General features: G+C 45.4%; 1 protein-coding gene across 3 annotated transcripts; it reads right to left on the bottom strand.

Moving 5' to 3' along the window:
- Positions 1-1733: 1733 nt before the first annotated feature.
- On the bottom strand, positions 1734-18110 carry MFSD9 (major facilitator superfamily domain containing 9). Of its 3 annotated transcripts, XR_004678628.1 has the most exons (7): positions 17868-18109; positions 13570-13657; positions 11898-11941; positions 11654-11783; positions 8315-8524; positions 1856-5155; positions 1734-1750 (listed from the first exon to the last, which is right to left on the bottom strand). XR_004678628.1 is itself a non-coding variant. In XM_035001860.1 (6 exons), exons 1-6 carry the CDS (start codon positions 18030-18032, stop codon positions 4353-4355), a joined length of 1383 nt encoding a protein of 460 aa, XP_034857751.1. In that variant the 5' UTR covers positions 18033-18110; the 3' UTR covers positions 1735-4352. The 3 variants fall into 3 exon arrangements, 2 of the variants coding, with proteins under 2 accessions (XP_034857751.1, XP_034857750.1); XM_035001860.1 differs by having other exon boundaries at positions 1735-5155; positions 8315-8467; positions 17868-18110; XM_035001859.1 differs by having other exon boundaries at positions 1735-5155.
- Between the last annotated feature and the right edge of the window lie 975 nt (positions 18111-19085).

Genomic DNA, 19085 nt, shown 5'->3' on the forward strand with positions numbered 1-19085 from the left:
ACAATTTTTTCAGTCCATCACCCTGTTCTGAGAAGAGCTGCCTTATACATCATCCTGGCTAGATCTGTGGGAATCTTACTTCAGAAACTTCTGAGAGGCTAAGGTTTCCTGGGGATAGAGGGCACGGGGAATCACCATGCTGGCTTTTACTATACATTCCAAATAAAAAGCTATCCTCTTATAGCAGGTGCCCAAAAGCCTGCAATTTCTCCTAAGTGGCTTGACTCCCCCGCCCCCACAGGTGTCTACATTTCTTATAGAAGTGTCCTTGGGAAAAGATATCTTCTTAATATTCACAACATGCAGAAAACGAACTCTCATAAATGCCCACACATGTTCTCTGCCAGCTAACAGAACGGGGAAGAAGGCCTTAACACTCATTACCAGCTCACCTTGCCTGAGCTCTGCCTGGACCAGACACCTGGGCGTCACCCACAGCCTGTCCAGTGTCTCCCCGGAGGTCACAAGCTGACAGTCCCCAGGCCTTTCAGATTTTGTGCCCCACCTGATTCCCTCAGAGCACATGACTTCTCCCTCCCATTCCTCTTGGATGACTGCCCTCGAGGAATCTTTAATGGGAAGTCCACAGAGCATTCTCCAGCATGCATTCTTCAGTGGCTTCCCTCCACACCTGTGAGAATAGAAGCTCAGTCCTGAGCATGGTACATGAGCCCCTTCATGATCCAACCCAGGGACTCTCAACTCTGGGGCACTCTGGAGTCTGGTTCTAGAGGTCTAGGGCATCAGGTGATGCTACTATGCAGCCAGAACCACTGGTTCTCCCCCCTTCTGTCTGCTGCAGGCATCTCTCTTGACCCACACGCCTGGGCTTTGGAGCCTTGCCCATGTTACTGCCCTGGCTAGGCATGCCCCACTCCCTTTCTGATTTCTGCTCATCTCTCTGGACATGAGGGCAGAGAGGTATACCTTCCCTCCATGGAGAAGGCCAGAGTCTTCTAGAACCCAAAACCCTGAGGCTGATTCACAGAACTTAGCAGTTGGGGCTGGCATAATGCCAGGAGGGTGCCATATCCTTTATAAACTTCTCGGGCAAGTTCAATGCCCCTAAAATAAGATTCCATATACCATTAAGTTGAACCATGTGAAACTGCAGGTAATTGACTTAGAAAAACAGCAATTTTGTGTGGCTCAACCTAAATACTTGGGAAATTATTACAGAAGTTGCTCAAGAACTCAAAAACAAAACAACACAAACTTTAGTTGAGCAGATTTAATTTCCCTGAGATCATATTCCATAAATTATATAAATACTGTCTACAGACCAGTGGTTTTCAAAATTTACTGTGCACACAGAGCAGGTGGGAATCTTGTGAGAATGGTTCTCAGCAGGTCCGGGCTGGGGTGTAAGTGTCTGCATGTTTAATAAGCTCCAGGGGAATGTGGATGCTGCTGGTTCTGGAACACATTTCTGAATATTCACACATCAGACTTTTTAAGAGGAACTACAGGCACACATCAGAGATATTGTGGGCTTGGTTCCTGACCACCACAATAAAGTACATATTGTAATAAAGTGAGTCAAATGAATTTTTTGGTTTCCCAGCGTACATAAAAAATTATGTTTAGGGGCACCTAAGTGGCTCAGTTGGTTAAGCGTCTGCCTTCGGCTCAGGTCATGATCCCAGGGTCCTGGGATCGAGCCCTGCATCGGGCTCCCTGCTCTGCAGGAAGCCTGCTTCTCCCTCTCCCACTCCCCCTGTTTGTGTTCCCTCTCTCGCTGTGTCTCTCTCTGTCAAAAAAATAAATAAAATCTTTTAAAAAAAAATTATGTTTATACTATACTGTAGCCTATTAAATTTACAGTAGCATTACGTCTAAAAAACAATGTACATACCTTAATTAAAAAGACTTCATTGCTAAAAAATGCCAACCATCATCTGAGTTTTCAGCAAGTGGCAATCTTTGTGCTGGTGGGGGGTCTTTTCTCAATCTTGAGCAGGGTGGTGGTTGCTGAAGGCTGGGATGGCCTGTGGCAATTTTTTAAAGTAAGACAGCGAGGAAGTTTGCCACATCGGCTGACACTTCCTTTCACCTTAAGGCCACCTTAGGGTTGTTAATTGGCCTGATTTCAATATTCAATATTGTTGCGACTCAAGAAATAGGGAGGCCCGAGGAGAGGGCAAAAGACAGGTGACGAGCCAGGTGGTGAAGCCGTTGGAACACGTACATTTATCGATTAAATTCACCCCCTTATATGGGCACGGTTCATGGCACCCCAAAACAATTACAACAGTAACATCAAAGATCACTGATCACACATCACCATACCAAATATAATGAAAAAGTTTGAAATACTGTGAGAATTACCAAAATGTGACAGACCCAAAGTGAGCAAATGCTGGTGGAAAAACGGTGCTGATAAACTCAACACACGGTTGCCACGAACCTTCAATTGGTAAAAAAACGCAGTATCTGTGATGCACAATAAAATGAAGTGCCATAGAATGAGGTATGCCTGTATAATATTTATCTTTAAAAAACCCACATGAGTGTGGAGAATAACAAAAATGTTTCTCTACTCTCTATATGAAGATCAACCCTGGTTTTCAGTATTTCCATGTATCTGATTAACTGTAAAGCCTTAATAAATTTATAGGCTTTATTTAACTTCAAAAATAAAGTGCTAGGATTTCAAAAATTTAATAATGACTACATTAAAGAATGTCTAAGAAACTTGGCTGTTTCTGAGTTCACAGAAAAGATAATCTTTGGAGGAATTCTACTTCATTGCATAAACCCTTGATTACTTCTTGTCCTTTGAGTATAACCTCTATGACGATTTGGTGTGCTCCTTAAGGGCCATGCCGTTTTATATTATATTTTGCTTTCCTCAAAAGCGCTTAGCGCTTGTATAAAAGTTCACAATTACAACACTTAATAAAAAGTTAATATTTTCCTTGTAGCTGGATAGGAGAAAGGACAATCTTCAAACATCCCATTAATTCTTTATCATAAATATTTGAGTTTACCCCATACACAACTTCAAAAACTAGAGAAACATTTTTTTTTCTGCTTTACATACAATACATTTATAATTATACATGTGTTAGGTTGAGAACAGGAATAATTTCCTAGTGGACCAATCAAAAAGAATGAAAGGAATGTGAACTTCGGTAGTTTGCATGGGGAGAAGAGGGGGGGGCTCCAATATAATTATTAATAGGTGACATCATCCAAGTAGCAAGAACCACACAGATGCTTCCCTTTGAGTCTGCTAACCCTCACTCTGAGCCTCTCAGCTGGACCCTGGGAATGACCGTTTAGCCTAGGCCTAGGAAAAGGCATTTTCCCTGTAGATCAGTGTAGCTCTTTCATTCTCAGGTAGGATATTAAAATGAGAGAAAAGAAATGACTTTCAACATAAGACGCCGTAGAGTTAAGTCCGTCTGATGAGTCATGACACCAGACTCTCTTACACTGCACGAGACGTTCATCTTAAAGGCATTCCTGTGCTTTGTCTTTTCCACTGGGCTCTACCATCATCCAATCGATGCAGCCCAACGGAGCATCGGCTTCTGGAAGCAGTTCATGCCTGATATCCAGGGAGAACTAGCCAGACGGACAACCTCAGCTCTCTGCAGAGCATGGGACCTCCAAGGCAGTGGACACAAGGGACAGGCTCCATGAACCTGTTTCTCCTACTATGGAGCATGACTGCCAAGAGCTGGGGAGAAGGTAACACATTGGGATCACATAATCTTAATAGTTCAAACTGAGTTAGCTATCAATAAACACAACCAAGTCTCTGGCTTTGACTTGACTCAACACCAGTATGTCTCCAAATGACCCTTTTTCTGCCTCCATGAGAAAGTGCAGTATTGCTTATTAAGGACAGGTTTCTGGGCCTCCCCGGGGCCCGCAGAATCAATGTCTGGGGGTGAGGCCAGCCATGTGATTTCCCCGCAGCTTCCCAGGTGGAACCTTGTTATAACTTGAGGAAGGGACAGGCTAATTTCAATAAAGTAGCTTATTTAATCTCTAGGATTCTGATAGCAGAAAACCCCCCTCTTAGCTTACTTATCCAAGGTGACATGACCCCAGCCGGTCATGTTATTAATGGCTTACCCTATTTTTTACTTAGCAGGGGAGCACATCACCTTCTGTAATCCCACCACCCTCTTCCTGTCCTGAAGCTGGTAGGGATCCCCCCTGGAAAGCTTTAACCCCACTGGCCGGTTCGAAGACGAGACTTGTACATACGGTTTAATAATACCTTCCCCTTTGACAAGGCTCTGACTTCTGCTCAGCCCTGGGCGTCTGCCCCCGAAGCACACCCGCTGGGAAACCACCCTTCCCGGCCTCAGAGTTGGTATCCTCCATCCAGTTCCACGCTACGCACGTTTTAATTTGTCACTCCCACCACCGCCACCGCCGCCGCCATAGCGGGCTCTGTTGAGGGACATGAGGAAAATCGCCACGAGGGCCAGCACAGCCCCCAGGCTGGGGGGCCCGCACGGGCTCACCTCCTGCGCGAGCCCCGACAGGAGCGGGGCGATGATCCGGCCCACGGCCGTCACCGACTGCCCCACGCCGATGACCGCGCCGCTGGCCCGCGCCCCGCCCGCCGCCAGCTGCAGGTCGGTGATGCAGGTCCTGCCCACGGCGGTGGACACGGCCAGCAGCGAGGAGCAGAGCACGGCCACGGCCACGGAGCGGGCGGCGGCGTGCAGCCCCAGCAGCAGGCAGGTGAGCGCGCTCGAGTGCATCAGGATGGCGCGGCCGTCGTGCCGGTACAGCCGCAGCAGGGGCCGCAGCGCCAGGCCGGCCAGGGCGCCCAGCGCGCCGCTGTAGCTGATGAGGTAGCCCGCCGCCCGCGGCCGCACCCCGAAGCGCTCCTCCAGGGCCAGCACAAAGTTACTGTAGTACAGCATGACCGCCACGGCCATCAGCAAGCGCACCGCGAAGAGGTCCCACATCTCGGAAAATACGAGGCTCTTCATGTCGCGCAGCGTGGATGCGACCTCCAGCCACGGCGGCCTGGCAGGCCTGGCGCTGGCCGTGCGCTGGCGGGGGGTGGCTGCTCCCTGCCCGTGCCCGTCCGTCCTCCCCCAGGGTGCAGAGTCCTTCCTCGCTGGCAGGCCCTTCTCTGCACCGGAGAGCTTCGCTTCACACCAGGGAAACAGCCAAACCAGACCTGTTAGGGTGGCACAGGACCTGTCAAAGCAGGCTGCATGCCCCGGCTCCCACGGTGCCCCGTGGGGGAGGAGCAAGCACGTGTGGGAGATGACCATTCTGTAGTTTTGTATTTGGGCCATTTACTAATCCGTGGTTTTGAATCCAGTTTTTAACTATTCCCACAGCTACTTCTACTCCACTTTGATAGCAGAGTTCCGCTAGTCACCTCAAAAAGATCTATACCTACAAGATGTTCACTTTTTTCTAAAGCTCAAGAGCCCATGACCGTTTCCTATATCATGTGATATTGAAATTCTCATGCCTATGTTTAAATTCATTACCTTTCTAATTCTGTGCCTATCCACCATCTTGCCCACCCGTCCATCCACCCACTCATCCATTCACCACCCATACTTCATCTAAACACTGAATATTTATGCTTCCTAAATGCTAAGTCCTGTGCTAAACAGTAGGAATATATTAACTTGACAACACAAGGCCTATAAAATCCCTGGCCTCGAGGAATTTAAGTCTAAAAGGGGGTTTGGACAAGTAAAACCTAGCAGTTAAATTACAGGATAAGTGCTATGTTAGGGGAAGCACAGGATGCTATGAACAGAGACAGCCAGCCTTGGTTTGTGGAGGGAGGAAGGGCAGCTTGATAACCAATGACCTGTCAGGAAGCACCTGCTTGGATCTGCCCCCACTTCAGGGCCACCATGTGCTTTTACAAGTCACACCTCAAAATCTTGGGGGGTACCATTCTCATGGACCATTATGGAGTGGCTCAATTCCTATTCAGATAATCCCACCTCCACCCTTGTGACTGGCTCATTCCCACCTCGGTCATTTTATGTATCCCACGCCATCCAAGTAGAATGACCTATTGCCAATCCATGCCCCCAAATTTCTTGCCATACTAGGACATCTTTTCCAAACTCATCCTGTGGGGTTTTCAGTCCTTCCACACTTCAATTCAACCCGGACCAGTGGCCATTCAGACTGCTTCATGCTGTTTTCAGCAACCACATCTGTGTATGTGGTTTCTCCACAGTCTAGGTGGACTATTCGCCAGGGACTAATTTATGACAGAAAACTCTACCACGCAAGAATGCAGGCCTGGACTTTTTATCCGTTCTTACCTTTAAAATGCCCCTTGGGCATTTTATAGAATCTTGATAAAACTATGAAAGGACTATCGCTGGTAGACTGAGAGGAAGAGTATAATTAAAATAATAAAAATGATAATGATGACAGCAACTGATGTTTACTGAGTATGCTTAGCATACTTGATGCAGTGGGGTGAACCGCTCGTGTGCAAGACCTCCGGTGCTCGTCTTAGTAAGACCGGGAGTGTTGTTACCCCATTTTAGGGATGAGTGAACTGAGGCAACTCGCCCAAGGCCCACACTAAAAAGTGGCACAGTAGGAACCTGAATCCAAGTCTGTCAGACTCCAGAGTCTGAGTTCTTAACCATGAAAACAGAAATCACGGAAAGAAAGACATAAGAGGCCTTTCTCAGGCAAAATGGCCGATCAGAATGAGGATATGAGAAGCTGAAGGGGTAAAAGGAGTTGAGGAAAACAGCCGAGGTCACTGAGGGAAAAAAAACGCAGTACGCTGTGTTCACTGTGCTGGAAGGCAAAGCCCAGTGTGAGACACGGTCTGCTGGCCTGCCCCCCTCGCTCTCCTCTGCTATTCCCTGCATCAGCTTGGCCTACTGACCTCCATGTTTCTTAAGAATGCACAAGAAATCCCTATTACTATTTTTAGCCATTGTGGTTGAGAACACTTGTGGCTGAACTATCCCTGCCTGACTCGGATCCATTCACAGGCTTAGGTTAGGGCATGATATTAAACAGCATCATTGCTGGAGAATCCAAAACAGAACTCCATAATCATGGCCTTCGTTCATACACTGACTTCTGACTTTGGGAGCCATCACATTCATCACATTCCTTCGTAGGGGAAGGTACCTGGCCACACCAGCCGGTCATGTGCTCAAGTATTTTATCTAGATTTACACTAATCCGTCAGACCTCACCTCCTGGCCGAGGTTACAGGTTAAACTTCTGGCAGGAAATCACAAAATATACCTATGAGGATTGACACTGAACTCCTGAACTCTGTTTTCTGAGTGTGATATCCTAGCTCAACATGGAATCCACCACTCAACCTGGAGCCTTGAATACAAAGACTAAAAAAGATGCAGTAGAGTAGACTATCATTAAACTTAAGGAAAACTGAGTAACATGAACCAATCCTCTTGTTTATGAAGCTGTTTATCTAAGGCTCAGGAAGTACCAGTCTCTGGGCAAAGAGGTTTATCCTCTTTGCTTTAGGCAACTGGCCCTGCATCCAAGGAGCTCATAGTCCAGTAAGTGTTCTTTTATTCATCAAATGTTATTGAACATTGGCTTTATGCCTGGCCAGGTGTGGGCAGGAGTGACAACAGCGAGAAAATCTCTACCCTGTGGCATTTAGTTTCTAATGGTATTTGTGGGGAGGTAGGGAGGAGAGAATATAAGCATGAAAACAAATTGATAATATAATTTCAGAAGTGCTATGAAGAAACCTGAATTATTTGAAACAGTCATCAGGAAAGGGCTTTCCAAGGAAGTAAATATTTGACACCTGAATGATAAGAAAGGCCCAGTAAAGATATGTGGGAAGAATGTTGTTGGTGGAGGAAAGAGCAAACTGCAGTGCCCTCCTGTGGGAATGAGCCTGGCGTGTGTGAGCCTGACCAGGAAGCTGGTGTGGCTGGTGCACATGGAAGGAGAGAGAGAGCTGGGGGAGGGCGCAGGGCAGGGCCTGCACACGACCATGCTGTGTGAGACACATCCATGCTTTAGCATGATAGGACGACACGGGCAGGCGGTCTGCAGCAGGGGATGAGGTGGTCCAACTTTGAAAAATAAGTCTGCTATTCTGAGGTGAAGGGGATTAAGAGTACACTTATCAGGATGAGCCCTGAGTGATGTACAGAATTGCTGAATCACTCTATTGCACACCCGAAACTAATATAGCACTGTATGTCAACAATAGTGAAACAACAACAACAAAAAGCCTGCCTGTTTTAAGAACAACAAAGTGTTAAGGAGATAAAAGTAAAGCAGGTAGATTGGTCAGTATGAATGCATACACCAGTCTTCTTATGATGAAATGTCAACTTACCAGCATTGAGAATGAAGACAGAAAAACAGATGAAGGCTGTCAGATAAAATCCACCATCTAGCTCAGTAAGATATCCACCAACCATGGGGCCCAAGATGAAGCCCACACTAGATGCTGCGTTGAATTGTCCAATTACTAGGGGCCGTTCTTTCTCTGCAACCAGATCAGAAAGCAGAGCCCTTGAAATGGAGAGGGTATGTTTAAAAATACCTGCAAGGGGATAAGAAACATGCTCTGTAACATTTTTCAGACCAAAAAAATCTTGCATGTGATCTTGCATTTCATCTCTATCACTGATGGAGTTCTGGTCTCCATTCTCTTTGAATCTCTAAGGTCTGCAGTTTCATCCCACCATGACTGGACTCCTGATCTAGCCCACAGTCCTAGTTGGCCACCTTATTCCTGGTAGCCAAGCCCTGGATCCTCTGCTTTCCCACCTTCCACCCTGACATCCCAGTATCTCCAGTTTTCTCTGTTAGCCAAGTGCAATTCATGGTGGCTTCTCTACAGAGATGTGTCATTTTTTTTTTTTAAAGATTTTATTTATTTGTCAGAGAGAGCGAGACACAAGCAGGGGGTGGAGCAGAGGGACAGGGAGAAGCAGACTCCCCACTGAGCAGGGAACCCGACGTGGGGGCTCGATCTCAGGACCCTGAGATCATGACCTGAGCCGAAGGCAGATGCTTAACCAACTAAGCCACCCAGGTGTCCCGAGATGTGTCATTCTTTATTCATTCACTCAGTGAGTAAACATTCACTGCATGCCTACTATATGTCCAGCATTAACTTTGACCCTGACCCTGAGGATAATGCAAGGAACAGAGTGCAAAAAAGACACAAATGTATCTATCTTCACAGAGCCTGTGTGTGTGTGTGTGTGTGTGTGTATAAAGCTGATAACTGCTAGAGAGGAACAGAGGAGGGAAGGACAGGGAATGAGTAAAAATATAAAAATATGATGACATAGTCATCTAAACACTACCAACTGATTTTCTACTAGCAAGAGGTTTGTGAATTGGTTGACTAAACAAACTGAAAGGTGGGGCATGACTTAATAAGAGATTAAAATGTATATAGCAGCTGTATATTCCTCATACTTCTGCTGATGTATTTGTCTTGTCTGCACCCATCCATCCATATGCTGAATAAACAGACTGATTAGGTTCTGGTAACGTAGGTTGCCCACCATGTTGATCAATACATGGCAGGAACTCAGTCAGTGTTCCTGTTGGGTTGGCCTGAAGTGCTCCTGTGATGTAACACAATGGTTTCCAGGGATTTCCTTGAAAGAAGTATCACTGTACATCACTCTGCCTGCACACTGATCCTGGGTTCTGTACCCAGCTGTGTCTAAATATTAGAGCGGGCATTTGCCTGATAAACAGCCTCTTTGGGAAGCAAACTTAGAAATCTCTTTTGGAATTAGGTAGAGAGACTCTAGATCTATTTCCTTAAATGGGAGAAAGAACTGGGCTGGAAGATGATTCCTAAGAGGCCTGATAGGAATCCTGTGATTATTTCTGAAATGATACCGATGTTGGGTTCACCTCACATACTCAGGGAAGGAGGACTGTGGTGAGGGTAACGCAGACTAGCTTCCTATTACCTTCTAGAGGTTGGGCTAGGGGACAGAGAGCGGAGGGGAAAACCGCGTGTCTACTTCTGGTACTTCAACCTCCCTCAGGCTCATCTTCAGGATACAAGGACCTGAACCTACACGTGACATTGTACAGCACAACCCTGGCAAGGCTCCCCAGGGCTCCCTCATATTCCCAGGCCAATTAAACACTGTAGAGGTTCCCATAGCAGGAAAAGAATTTTATGTATAGCTCTCCTGTTGGTCAAGAGTATGATGTATATTAATAGAACTATCATTACTCAAAGCAGGCTCATTTCATATTAAATAAAAACATTTTAATCTTCTCTATAAATTTCTACCTATTGTATACAGGGTCCATTAATCTCATATATTTCTTTAGAATTATGAACAGCCTTATTGCTGAATGGTGGAGTGTATTATATTTACACATTGCAACCCAAACCAAGCACGTACAATAACTTTGACTCCGGATGCACACAGAGCAGCCATTGGTTGGATTTTATGTGGTAGAGGCAAGTTAGGATGACTGCTCATATTTAAAGCAAAGACCTTCATAAGCATTTTTTGTTTTTTGAATCAACAGAAAGGCACAGCATGAATTTTGGAGGGTGAACTCAAAAGACTTGGAGAGTAAGTATGTATGTCACAGAAATGGGTGTGAAAATCCCAAATAAGCTGATCATCAACTATATGTTAGAAGGACTTATTTTATGCTCTGTTCCTTTGGGGCATTAGGTAAAAAGGAGCAGCTCAACTGAATATGGGCAGAGGTCCAGTGCTGCAAACTTATCCACCAGGGCAGCAGAGTCTGTCAGGGGAGAAAGAAACACTGAAACTCCAGGGCTCTAGCAACTAAGAAAGGCAAAGAGAATAAAGAGCTTCCACAGGAGCTGCCTACCTGCCACACGAGGACAGCATTCACAAGTGGCAGCTCAAAGAATGGACAAAACGTTTCGGTGAATGGACAAAATAGAAGCTATTTCGAAAATGTCAGAAACATTCAAGATCAGTTTGGAAAGAGAAACTCGTCATCATCCTAGTATCTCCCCCGACCAATAGCCAGATTTACAGGAGGCTGCAGGAAAGCTACAGTGGGAAATCTCAATTTGAAGTCAGGAGGCCCAATTTTAAAACTATAAGCTGGCCAAGCGAGAGAATAGGAAGCACAGTGCTGGCCAAAGACATTTAACAAATTCTTCCTGCCTGAACGTAGAGAGATGGATGGGAAGGAGACAGGTCTGTGCAGCAGCATAATGATTCACACTGACAGGGAGGGCTCCGGGCCCTGTCATGTACAGGCTTTGTGGCTCTGCACAAGTGAGCAGAGCCTGACTGATACCAAGTACTCGATCAACAGCAGCGGCTGGTGTTCCGGTTATAATTGCGCTTGTCATTATTTTCTTTTGGCAAAAGCTCTAGTCAAGAAGGCACCGACAGGGGCGCCTGGGCAGCTCAGTCGGTTAAGTGTCCGACTCTTGGTTTCAGCTCAGGTCATGATCTCAGGGCCCTGGGACTGAGCCCTGCGTGGGGCTCTGTGCTCAGCACGGAGTCTGCTGGAAATTATCTCCTTCTCCCTCTGCTTCTCCCCCTGCTCACACAGGCTCTCTCTCTCTCTAAAATCAATAAAATCTTAAAAAAAATAAAAAAAGAAGGCACTGACGTGTACGACAGTCTCTCTTTATACACTTACATACAACTGATTTATTTGGAATGAAACGCACCCAAGGAAAGAAACTTACCTACAGGGACTCTAGCAAGGGCAAACAGGAACACACTGGTGGATGCTCCAAGAATCAGATAACCCAGGGCGCTGAACAGAATGCACACCAGCAAGGAAGACCGTTTTCCAACCACGTCACTCCAGCAGCCCTGAGGAAAGCAAGGAATACAGAAAGTCCTCTGACTTACCACCTTTAACCACCACCACCATGGAAATGCCCCCCAAATGTGACCAAGATGTTTGCCAGATGAGAGACAACTTACCACCAGTGTGCTGGAAAAGAGCTGCAAAATGCCATAGGAGGAGCCTACAAAAAACATCAGTAACATCAAGAAAATCAGCTGGACCCATCACGAAAATGGATCAACATGGTAACAATTACATAGAAATTAACAGAAAAACAGGGGGAAAAAAAGACTATTTTTAAAAAGGAGATTCCCCCCCCCCCTTTTTTTCAATTGGAAGGGTAAAGCAATACAATTTTTATTAAAAGACCTTCAGGGGTGCCTGGGTGGCTCAGTCGGTTAAGCGTCTGCCTTTGGCTGAGGTCAAGATCTCAGAGTCCTGGGATCGAGCCCGGCATCGGGCTCCCTGCTCAGCGGGGAGCCTGCTTCTCCCTCTGCCTGCCACTCCCCCTGCTTGTGCTCTCTCTCCTCTCTCTCAAATAAATAAATAAAGCAAAAAAAAAAGAAAAACCTTCAAAATAAAAATGAAGGAAGCAGAAGAGAGACTAAGGCAAGGGCCGCCTAAGGCCAAAGGGTCTCTGAGAGAGGCTTCTCCCGCTCTTGAGGATGCGTACCCCTGACTGAGAAGACCAAACAGAGAGTACTCGGGGAGTAGAAATCCAAATCCTACAAAAATTCTACTCAGTCTGAAAACTTCTGTATCATCTTATATCCCTCTAACATTCCAGTTTTATAAAATGCTTTAGTTTTATAAAGAACTGACCAAGTTTTACAGAGTGCTTTTACCTCCATTATATCAAATAACATGTCCCTTCTGCTCTTCACAGAAACCTTAATGCTTCTGTGTGGGCCAGTATAATTCTACTTTCCAAGGGAAATACAAATCATGGCATGGAGGACTTACCAAATATTGTGTCCACCACTGTCCCAGAACATTTGCTTATCCAGCTTGTGAACAGTCAAAGGCTATTAGTCTTTCAACAATTTCTTGTTAATTAGCACAGTCCTAAGCCCTGCTATATCTTGTCTCTTTGGTAAATCAGTGACTTTGAGATGGAGGTTCTGTGCTGCACAGGTAGAGAAAGCCTACAACTCCCTAAGATATGCTTGTGGTGGTGCAGGAAGCTTGTGACCAATTTGTCAAGGCTCACCCTAAATCCCTTGCTGCATGACTTGATTCCTATAGATTATGTTTCTCTGGTTCCTGCAGGCAGGGGTCTGTACCTACCCTTTAACACATGCAGCCAGCTCCTTGGAGAGGCTCAGTAAGTAACTGTGATGTCACTGGTGGTGAGGGGAAGGGAATGAGGCTAAACCTCAAAACCTCTCTGACCACAGGTAGTCTAGGAAAAGATGAATTACATTCCCTCCAGGGTAACATTTTTTTTTTTTTTTTTTAAGATTCTATTTATTTATTTGACAGAGAGAGACACAGCGAGAGAGGGAACACAAGCAGGGGGAGTGGGAGAGGGAGAAGCAGGCTTCCTGCCGAGCAGGGATCCCGAAGTGGGGCTCGATCCCAGGACCCTGGGATCATGACATGAGCCGAAGGCAGACGCTTTACGACTGAGCCACCCAGGTGCCCACAGGGTAACATTTTTAAGTATTTTTAAGTATTCTAAAAATTCCTTTTATCCCACTTTCAATTTACCTTTGGATAATATTTAGCTATAAGACTGATTTGTTTTTAGGTTTAGTCCAGAGGATTGAAAATTCAGTGCTCTGAAAATGTACGATATTAACCACTCACCTACTATTCCAGCAACTGTTGGACTTGCTCCAAGAGACTTGACATGAAGGCTCAATAAAGGGACGACCATGCTGACACCAAACAAATCCTAAACAACAAAACATTGATTAACTCAAATTAGAAACTGACGCTTAGGTGTTCTTAAAGTGGTAATCCTAATAACAAACTGATTAAAAAAATAAAACCAGTATCTAAATTTTGAGCCACCAAGAAATCATAATTGTATTCTACAGTATGCTATGCCCATCAGGTTCAAATTATCAAAGAATCAAAATACAATGTGTTATAACAGTTGCTCCCTGTAAATGCCTGATCACCATGAACCGGAATCATTTCAACCTTAGCTTCTTTGTGATTGATCCTTAATACTCAAAGAGGATATGCTATAGAAGTTATTCAAATAAAAAACCAAAAAAAGTTTGTGTGTGTGATGAAGTGGGAAAGGAGGCAGGGAGAATGCATATTTCTTGGCAAAGCTGCACTTGCTTCATATATGAATTTCCTCCTAGAATTAGGGAAGGTGACTAATCTGTGGCTTATAGCCTTAAAAACAGTATCTGAAGAAAGTCTCAGCAAAGCAAGGAGAGAAGGATGGGGTAGTGGGGAAAGACAGTGTTCTGCAGCTAAGTCAATGAAAGTGCATGGGATTTGGGGTTAGACAGACAGTTCTAAGTTCCAGCTCTGTTTCTTACTAAGCATGTGTGCTTGGAAAGTTATTTAATGTCACCAAGCATCAGTGCTGTCATCTGTAAAAAATGGGGATAATAACACCTGTCTGGTAGACATATGATGTACATTAAGAGATGTAATGGTTGAGAAAGGTCTAACACACAACAGCAGTTCAAACATATTTTCTCTTTTCTTCTGTCCTGGGGATAAGTACTGACCTTTTTTGCTAGGTATTCTGAGTTAACAGAAAGACTGTTAATTTTTCCTTTAAGTTTTGTTCTCATTCCTACTTTACTTGGATACTTTCAACAACTGGTTTAGAGGAAGGAAACCACATTGCACACACACGGTTTTCTTTATATTCAACTGGAATTCCTTTTCTTATACTCCTGGTTAAATAGAAAGAAATGCACGAAAAATATTTTTTTCTTTGGGCCCACAATTAATCTTTTGCTTATCCCTTATCCTGGTGGCTGTGCATTCACCTAATTTTAGAAACATGAACCTCTAAATGCACTTTTCAGTGGCCCTTTTCCATGGTTACATCTTTAGATGGCCATATATTTACTATCTAGTGTTCTTAAATAGCTCATAAATTTATACTACCAGAACTACAGTTTATTATTTTGATTTTAAGACTACTTAAAATTTCTTTTGGGTCTAAGCCAATGTCTTTTGGGCTTTGCTGTCAGCTTTGTTTCATCAGCCTGCTGATGTATGATATCACTTAAAAGACCCCAAATACATCAGTTACCTATTGAATTTTCTGAATCTTTCAGAAAAGGAAACTCAATTGTCCAAAATATTTTTTTTTCCAAAAAATTCCCAGTACCACTTGTCATTTAACATTCAAATAAAGAATGGGAGAGGAATAATTAAGTAGGCTGAGATTTACGGCAGGCAATAAGAAAACAGACTCATAACTGATGATCAATATTATTTTAACGCTTTGTGAGCCTAAAAAGTATTATCTATTTCCAAAATTGTCTTTCAGGAAGTTGTGCACTAAAATTGTCTTCCCCTTTACTAGAAAAGGCAACTCCTCTCTTCCTGTGAATCCAGTTTCTTCAAAACCACTGGCTTTGAATGCACTCTGAATGTGGCAACTGGTCATGTGCTTATAACCATTTATAAGGAAATCAGGCAAGAGGGGACCATTTAAACCTTTCGTGGAACATTTACATCTCTCAAAAAAACTGGTGAATACACTAACACGTTTCAAGATCTTTTTCAGGGTAGGAACCTAAATATTTCTTGATTAGCAAATTGCCTCAGTAAGAATGAATAAGAGACCTGACTATAGCTGATGAAATAAAATACGAATCTCACTGTGTATCTGGAGGAAAGAGGGGATTGAAATCACAGATCTTAGCACCATCTTACAATGCTAACCAAAAGTGGCCTAGAGGGCCATCTTCATCTTCCTTCTTAAACAAATTAAAACCTGGAAGCCCAGATGAGAACTAAAAACAGAACACTTTGGCAAATGACTTCTTTAATCCTGTTCCCTTCCTCTTATTAATCTGAAACCATTTCCCCAAAAGTCTTAGAGGTCTTTACATCTCTAAATATATTAAAAGTAATAACTAAGTTATGTATAATATTCCTTGGATGTTACCTAACAAAGAGCCTTTAGATCTTCAAGGATATCCAAAGCTGCACATATTTTAATTGCTTACAACATTTTCCATTAAAAAAAATCCCTACTCTCTTTTAACTTTTGGGAAATCTTACATTTTCCCCTGAACATATTAGAGACTTAATGACTCTCTTGAACAAATTATTAAAATTTTACATCAGGCTTGCTAAATTAGACTCACTGTGTGAACAGCGCGTAGACAACAGAGAAGCTCTGAATATTCAAATCTGTACTGGAAGGCCAACTATAATGTATGATCTGTGAATTCATTTAGAACATTCAAACTATTTTGAATTTTAGGTCATGTTGGTTTCTCCGATCTCCCAATCTGGACTTTCCAGGTGAGGGCCCAAATTCTTTTCATCTGGCAGGATCAGATATGAGTACTGTCTGAGGGAGGGCAGCAATAGCCTAGAGGCAGTCCCCAGCTCCGACCAGAGGGTGGATGGCAGCCAACTCCCTTCCGAAATGTCAAGGGGCACTCACCATCAATAGTTTTGAATTGAGGGTGGCTGAAATGAAAGGTGGAAGAGGTATCTGCACCCTGAGGCTGATCTAAGATTAAGGAATGCCAGGCTCTGAACAGAAAGCATGAGCCTGGGGGCAGGATAGGTAGGTTAAAGGGAGGCAGATTCTGTGTGAAGCGCAGCCCTTCTGAGTGCCTCATGGTGTAGTGTTTACAGCGATTTGGAAAATGCTTTCATCATTCTCTTAACTATTAAATCAACATTAAACCTTTACAGACTGATGAACACCTTGCATTGTGGAGGGGAATAGGGAGGCTGCCTCCCTACTCCTCTCCTAGCTGAGCATGGCTCGGTATCCAAACTCTAGTGAGGATAACATACTGGGGAGTAGTGGTCTTAACCTGTATCTGGGCAGAAAACAGTAATTCCTCTTTGCCAGGACCTAGTGCCTTTGGGGACTATTCAAAGCCTCCGAAGGCCGTCTTCGCCCAGTGACACTTAGCCTGACCAGTTCCTTTTGTCCTCAAATACAGTCTCAGGCTCAGCAAAGAAGAAATCCTATGATGTCCTTGTCCTTTCTCTCCTAACCTGGACCAGCTCACAACCAGGGCAACTAAACCAGGTCTAGACTTGGAAGGAGAGGAGTGAGGTATTGGATCTAGGGTTCCTGCAGACAATGGCCCATGAGCTACCAACACAAGCTTTCTGGTAAGATTTTAAGTTGTTCCTGGCAGGGACTGTGTATTGCAGGGACTGGAGCTCCACAGCCCCGACCACATAAAAGGTTTTCAGAAATTCTATGAATAATAAATGGATGGAGGTATGGATGACTTCCCCTATCATACACTCATCTTTCTAAGCTTTCCATTCTACGTGGGAAATTCATAGTAATTGTCCTCATTAAACCAGGACACACACACACATCATGAAAAAACCAAACCTGCCTTGTCCAATAAACAGTTTGTTGAAAGGCAGATGTGTATAATTCACCGTGGTTTGCATTTTTAAACATTCCAGTCTACCAGGAACCTTAATGAAAATGTGCCTGCCCAAGTGGGGTCATCAACAGTGACTTCCCCGACCGGGCCTGGCACAAAGGCCTGTGTACTCCTACCACACCTACAGATGTCAGAACAGCGGGGCTTTCCCAAAGTTGCCCAGGAGCCCTGCTGTCCACCCTGCGTGCTCTGAACCTTTCACAGCATCTAACACCTGGGGTCACCCCTGAACCTGGCTTAATCACACTAAAGGCTGGTGCTGGGGGCGCCTTAAAACTGCAGGAGTAGAGGAGCTGCGGATTGGGCCCGCCAGGGGCAATAAAGCAATGTGGCCTGGTGCAGAGTGGAAGGGGTTTGGGGGCAAAAAGAAGCTTGAAAGGCAAGAAGGCACCACCAGGCAGATCGCAGGTTCCCAGCCCTGAGTGAGCCTTACAACCACCCAGGCTTCAAAAGAAAAAAAGCCACCCCTAATCGGGTTCCAGGTCCGAGGCGTAGTCGCCCTGCGCCCCCAGCCCCAGCACTCACCAAGAAGCCCACCAGGTAAAGACAGAGCAGGAAGCGACGGGCTCCGACGGCACCGGGGCCGCGAGCCCGCGCCTCAGCCCCGGTCCCCGAATCCTGCCTTAGCATCGGGGTCGCCGAGACCGGCCCCCCCGCCGAGGCCAGGCCGCGGCGACCCCCCGACTCCATGCGGACGGGTAGGGGGGCGCGGCCACCCGCACCCGCTGTCGGGACCTGCCCCCGCGCGCTAGCCCCGCCCCGAGCGGAAGCGAGCGGCGTGCGCCTGCGCACAGGGGAGCGCAGCCGGGCTGCGGGGGCGGTGGCTGTGCGTGGACGTGGCTGGTTCCAGGCGGGGAGGAGACAGCGCGCGCCCGCGGTGTGTGAGCGACGCGCCGGTTTTGTGCTGGTAATGATAATGCTCTACATTTCCTTGGAGGGAAGACTGTCTCTGGTATTGGAAGGCGGGAGGGAACTGTGCTGAGCTTCGCCATACGATATGGGGCCGCCTGAGGTGGCCGCCAGCCCCACCTGGGAGATCCACAGATTGAGGCTGTAGTTGGCTCTGAGTGACGTGGAGTAGGTGCCTATGGCCCCTTCAAACTTAAGTCTGTCTGTTGGAAAAGCAGGCAGAAACAAGGTAGACTAACGCAAGAGAGCTGTGAGAATCCTGCAAATGCTTCCTGAGCCCGAGGGGAGGTTACAGTTTCCTGGGGTAATAATAATAAGCCCACAGTAAATAAACATGGTAAGTTAAATAATAAACATGCAGTACACAAGAGAAGAAGAACACCATAAATAAAATAATATGGTGACAAATGGTAGAAGAAAAGCACGGTCTCAAGGTGGAGACTAAGGCGGGGGGCGGGGAGGCTGGTGTCCTTTGGTAGCTTGGAAGAGGTGACATGTAGGATGAAAAGATTGAGGAAATATATGTGGCTGAAACTTTCTGAACAAACTGAGCGATCAGAGAGATAAGGCAGGAGGCAGGATCATGCAGGAGTGCAATGAAAGGAAGTAAGCAGTGCGTGACACCAGATGGTGTGTATCAGTCACTTAGCCCAGTGACTGACACATGGTAAGTACTTAAATATTACCTATGGTTACTAGCCCCTCTTTTATTCAGGAACTTACTTCAGCACTTACTCCTTTCTTGCTCTGGTATAAAGAGTCTGAGATTCTCAAGAAAATCTCACTTGTGCAGGTTGCTAAATTTGATCTTGCAGAGTTTGTCATGTGAAAGTT

The sequence above is a fragment of the Mirounga leonina genome, unplaced genomic scaffold (genome assembly GCF_011800145.1).
Source record: "Mirounga leonina isolate KUSES-001 unplaced genomic scaffold, KU_Mleo_1.0 Mir_125, whole genome shotgun sequence".
Classification (NCBI taxonomy): Eukaryota; Metazoa; Chordata; class Mammalia; order Carnivora; family Phocidae; genus Mirounga; species Mirounga leonina.

Excerpts from the sequence above, each read along its gene's own strand:
- MFSD9 (XM_035001859.1), bottom strand. The coding sequence starts at position 18,032 with ATGGAGTCGGGGGGTCGCCGCGGCCTGGCCTCGGCGGGGGGGCCGGTC. Across the intron at positions 11,942-13,569 it reads AACAGTTGCTGGAATAGTAG|GCTCCTCCTATGGCATTTTG; the intron begins GTGAGTGGTTAA and ends TGTTTTTTGTAG. Across the intron at positions 8,525-11,653 it reads CCTTGCTAGAGTCCCTGTAG|GTATTTTTAAACATACCCTC; the intron begins GTAAGTTTCTTT and ends ATCCCCTTGCAG.